The 5165-nt window shown below is 51.8% G+C and overlaps 1 protein-coding gene across 1 annotated transcript; it reads right to left on the bottom strand.

Annotated features, from left to right (window-relative positions):
• Positions 1-1899: 1899 nt before the first annotated feature.
• EVX2 (even-skipped homeobox 2) lies at positions 1900-4908 on the bottom strand. Its single transcript, XM_054168499.1, has 3 exons — positions 4485-4908; positions 3089-3342; positions 1900-2547 (listed from the first exon to the last, which is right to left on the bottom strand). Exons 1-3 carry the CDS (start codon positions 4906-4908, stop codon positions 1900-1902), a joined length of 1326 nt encoding a protein of 441 aa, XP_054024474.1.
• Positions 4909-5165: the final 257 nt, after the last annotated feature.

The following is a 5165-nucleotide window of genomic DNA, read 5'->3' as shown; positions in this document are numbered from 1 at the left end:
TAAAACCAATTTATGTTAATTTTACTAACCAGCATCCTCATCGATCATTTAATAGGCATATATCTATATTTTGGAAAAATGTAAACATTATTGCCAAAATCATCTTATATACATCCCATATTTGTGTGATCATAGGAAACGATTCCAATGATCGAAAAAGGTTAAGCTGGTAAAAGGAGTGCTACGTTTTGGTCTATTTTCTTTAGCCTTAAATTATATATTAATTTTAAAAATTCAATGTAAACTCAGTGAACAACAGCTGGTATAATCGATATTTTTACATAAGTAGTCTTCTTATTCGTTCTTTACAAAATGACAAATTTGTGAGTTACGTGCTTAAAAGTTCTGTACCCAGACAACATGTGTTGTCAGGATCCTCTCCAGAAGCCTGGGGATATTTCTCCTTTGCTCTTCCCTACGCCCCGCCCAAGAAATCTGTCCCATTGGAGAAAAACAAAACAAAACAAACCACGACAAAACAAAATAACCCCAAAGCATACGATTTATGTTCACTGAACAAAACAGCATAGCATTTAAAAACATTTCCTGAAAGTTCATCATTAGAATATGAAAAAATCCAGTGTCTTAAAAATAGAAGTATTTCAGGACACTTACTCGAAATATATAATAGAGTTTTGTTGATTTCCTCCCCCCCTCCCCCCCCCCCCTTTTGCTAGAGTGTGCTTGTGTGATTGTATTCACATTCACCCAGGGCCTGAACAAGCAATAGCAAGTTAGATGAGGGCTTCAACTCTTCAGAAAAATCTCATTATGTGAAGAGTGAAGTGGCTCTGTAGGGAGCATTATGGAAATATCTGGGTTTGATTTAATGAGGCTCTTCACATTGGTGGAATATCAACTTAACAGAGAAAAGTCTACCCGGGGCGTCCAAGTTACCAAAATGAAAATTGGCAATTGAGATGATAAGAAAGTGGCTTTCTTGTGCGAAATCACTTCAGGTAACACAGATAACATTAAATAACATACATTCTATGCACCAAGAACAATGTTTTATGTACCAAGTCTCTTATCTGTCTCTTCTAATGACTTCCCTTAGCGGGTTGTTAGTACTTGACAGCAGGTCTCTGTGCGGGGAACTTTTTTCCAATTCCACATTCAAAGGAGGTCCATCAGAGAACATGATTGGCAATTTTCGTCATAATCTGCACATTATTAGCATCAAAATTGACACGGCAGTAACACTGGTGGGTTTTGATGTGCCTTTCTTCAAGTTCAAGGAAGTCCCTCCAGTAGCAGTGGTTTGGTGTAGCAAGTCTCAGTTACCCAGTGGTGGCTTTTCAGAGGCAAAGGCGCAATGGAGATGCGTGAGAAATAAATCCAAGAGCCGTTTTACAGAGAAGTGGAAAAGACGCTACGAAAAAGAATTAAATTTAGAAAAGTGTCTGAAAGGTAAATGTTTCAGGACAACAGTTTACACCTAAAGAGATTCAAGTATTTCCCAGATAGAGTGAATTATGGTAGTTAGAAATCGTGAGCTTAAAAAATGCCTCTCCCCATCCTGTCAATCTCTTCCCTTTCTGTTACTGGCCCTACCTCTTGTACTACAGAAATAGGCGAGATAATTCCTATCTAGTCGAACTCAAGCAGAAATAATAATAATCATCAAATTAAAACAAACAAACAAAAAGTCACAAATGCATTCCCTTCCGCTGTCTCCCGCTCCCCGTGCTCGCCAGCCCGGCCGCCTGCAGCCCTGCGGAGCCGGCGGCGACCGGCAGCGCACGGCGGGGCTACCCCCGCGGAGGCGCAAGATCCTTGTCCCACCGCGGCGGGGAGGTCAGCAATAAAAAAATAGATGGAACTTTTTGGCCTCTCCCCACGACACCCCCCCACCCCGTAGAAAAACGCCCCCCTGCCCCCGGGCCCGGGCCGGAATAGTTATCTAGTGAGCGGTGCCTCTTCCCTCTGGTCCGGCGAGGCGACGGCGGCCTTGCTGAGCACGGCGGCCGAGTAAGGCAGAAAGCCGCTCTCAGAGCGCTGCCCCGCTGCCGTGCATGGGAAGTCGGCGGCGGAGGAGCCCCGTGATCCCAGTGCCGAGGCCGCCGCTGCCGCTGCCGCCGCTGTCTGGCTGCTGTGGCAGCTGAGGCAGGAGCAAGGCGCCGAGGCCCCAGGCGGCCCCGAGCCCGCCGCCGCCGCTGCCGCAGCAGCCGCTGCCGCCGAGGCGGCCGCGCTACTGTTGAGGCCGGCAGCGGCCGGCGTCTGGTAGAGGCCTGGGTGTCGGAAGCTACAGAGCAGCTCGGGGCGGGAGTAGGGGTGCGAGAGAGCGCGGAAAGTGTCCAGCGGGCGAATGGAGGTGGCGAAGGGCGCGGCGGCGGCCCCCGAGGCGGCAGCTGCGGCGGCGGCAGCGGTGACTCCGACGTGCGGGTAGTAGTGGAGCGGGACGTGAGAGTGGAAGGGATAGGGCAGGCTGCCTGTCGCTGCTGCGTGGGTCATCATGTAGGTATAGAAGCTGGGGTCGGCCGGGTGGGGCCAGGACATGGCCAGGCGCTGCCGTTTGTCCTTCATCCGCCGGTTCTGGAACCACACCTGCGCGGAGAGACAAGCACATGCGGCCTCAGCTCCAAGGCCCGCCGCACCCGCTCCCGCCGCCAGCACCGGAGGGCACCCACCGACACCCACTGCTAACGCGGCGATGCCTGTGGCTACGCCAATGTCACGTCGCTTGTCAGTGACTCCTGTCCGGAGCCTTGCCCGAAGGGCGCGGTCGGCACGATCGCGGTCGGCACGATCCCGCTCGGCGCGGAGGGGATCCCTTCTATCTGAATAAAGGCTTTTCCCGCGTGCCATCCGTCCCCTCCCCACCGGACTATGTCTTTACAATACCGACGCGTTCATCCCTGCATGTACAATGGCTGCGTTTATTTTATCTAGGGCGATAAAAAGAGTGGGGTTTTTTTAATAATTATATGTTTTGTGCGAAGAAGCAAACGGACACAAGGGCTGATCGCAGCAAAGGGCCCGGCGAGTCCTGTAGCCTCGGAGCCAGGTCAGCAGCAAGCTCGAGGAAGCCGAGCTCCGCGGCGCTGTGCTGGGGCCGGGCGAGCCGGGTGCGCGGGACGCTGCATACCTTGATGGTGGTCTCGGGCAGGTTGAGGGCGGCGGCCAGCTCGCAGCGCCGCGGCCGCGACACGTAGTTCTCACGGTAGAACTCCTTCTCCAGCCGGGCGATCTGTTCGCGGGTGAAGGCGGTGCGGTACCGACGCACCTGGTCGGCCCCCGCAGCCGAGCCTCCCAGCGTCCCGCCACTGCTGTGCAGGCTGCCGATGGGGGCGGTGGGGGCGGCGGTGGGGGTGCTGGGCGCCGGGCTGCTCTCCGCGTAGCCTGCGGGGCGAGCGCACAGGGGTAATAGCGGGCAGGAGCGGGTCCCCCCCCTCCCCCCCCCAAATCCACCCGGTAGCAACGAGCCCTGCCCGCCTGTCCTCAAGGCCAGCTGTCGACCTTGCAAATCTCTGTCGCTACAGAATCGATAACGCTGAATTTTGGGGGGCTGGTTTTAGGGGGCAATTTTCCGAGTCACTTCATAACCGCGTCGTTCCCCGTGAACGGGGCAGGTTTGATGATGGCAGGGCAGCTGAGTCCCGGAGAGAGGGGGCGAAGGCAAGGCCGGAGCTCGACGCGGCTCTGCCGGCTACGAGGAGGCCGGACTCGGCGCTAGCCTTGTCCCGGTCGGCTGCGGTTCTTAATTTCGTTTGAGACGAACGAAATAAGAGCAGCCATAAAAGCTTTTTTTTTTTCTTTTTTTTCTTTCCCCTCCATCGTTACGTCGAGGATCCCTTCCTTTCTCTGGAGCATTTGGCAAAAAGTCATGTACTGTGGCCCTTTACAAATGTACAGCTCACCTGGCTCCCCCTCCCCAATTATAGTAATAACCACGTTCCATCGCCATGCCCCGCAAAGCATGGGGAAGGGAACGAGGCTGTTTTAAACCCACTGTTGCAAGCAGAGGAAAAGTGAACAATGCCCAGTTACCCCAAGGTGGACACAGACGGCACGATGCATATACACAGTGAAGGACACACATGGACAAGACAAATATGGACAATTTCCTCTCATTCCTCTCTTGCTCTCTGTAGTCTGAACTATGTATGCATATACACATATATACAGCTAGAGAGACGCAGAGAGCTCCAAGAGAGTGAAGAAAAATAAGGAGAAAGCTTCCCTAAATATAGGTGGGTGAATATTTGTGCCCACATGTATTCTGATTATATATCTACATACCAATGTATTTGGGCATGCACACACGCACTCACCCGCAGAGAAACTGCCCGGGCAGAGTGTTTTGGCTATCAGGATAGCACAGTAATCGCAATCATATTTTACAACCTGGAGCTCTGTCTTCACAGAAGAGAGAGCGCCAGTGCAGAGACGAGTAACTTTGGTGGTGGCAATAGGTTTGCTTTAGTTTTAAAGTCGATTGGCAAAGTGCAGGACTTATGTGGATAGCATAAAGGAAGAGTTACCTTTGTTACTGTTTTCCTTCAGCTGGGAGGTAGTCAAGCTGGCTGGAGAGCGGAGCGCGGAGCAGCCCACCTCCACATCACTGTTCATATCTGCCTCTTGAGCAACTTCGGAATAAAGGTTGATTTTCTTCCTGCTTTCCGACGGTGGTATTTCGGGGGAGACGGTGCTTTCACTGTTGGGATGCTGAAGGTTGAATAAAGTGTCTATTTCAAATTTGCTTTTGGCGGAGATGTCCCCTATAGCGCTGTGCAGGGAGGCGGCAGTCAGTCTCGGGCTGAGGCGACCACTGTGCGGAGAATTTTCAAGGGCCTCCAGCACCGCATTTCCAGCTGAGTCTGACAAATTTGAGAGCCTTTTGCCAGCTGTAGGGCTGTGCAGCCCTCTCTCCATCAGGATCATCTCTTTTCTTATTCTTTCCATCATCTCAGCTTTATAAAAAATGTCAAAGTTGCAGGGCTGGTCCTGTACTAATGATGAGCTGCAGCAGGGGCTAATTCACATTCAGCCCGGCAAGTGTCTCTAAATATTATTATCTCTTTTTGAGGGAGGCGTAAAAATTGTGGGATGCCAAAGCGAGAGAATGACTGGTCAAAATGACCCATACATCCTTTCTAGCCCGAAATGTCATTCATCAAAAAGTGGTGCTCGTCATTAAGGTACGAATGACGCTGTTCGAATAA

Source organism: Dryobates pubescens, chromosome 2 (genome assembly GCF_014839835.1).
Source record: "Dryobates pubescens isolate bDryPub1 chromosome 2, bDryPub1.pri, whole genome shotgun sequence".
Taxonomy (NCBI): domain Eukaryota; kingdom Metazoa; phylum Chordata; class Aves; order Piciformes; family Picidae; genus Dryobates; species Dryobates pubescens.
The sequence above is the reverse complement of the archived record's forward strand: the minus strand, read 5'-3'. Positions and strand labels throughout refer to the sequence as shown.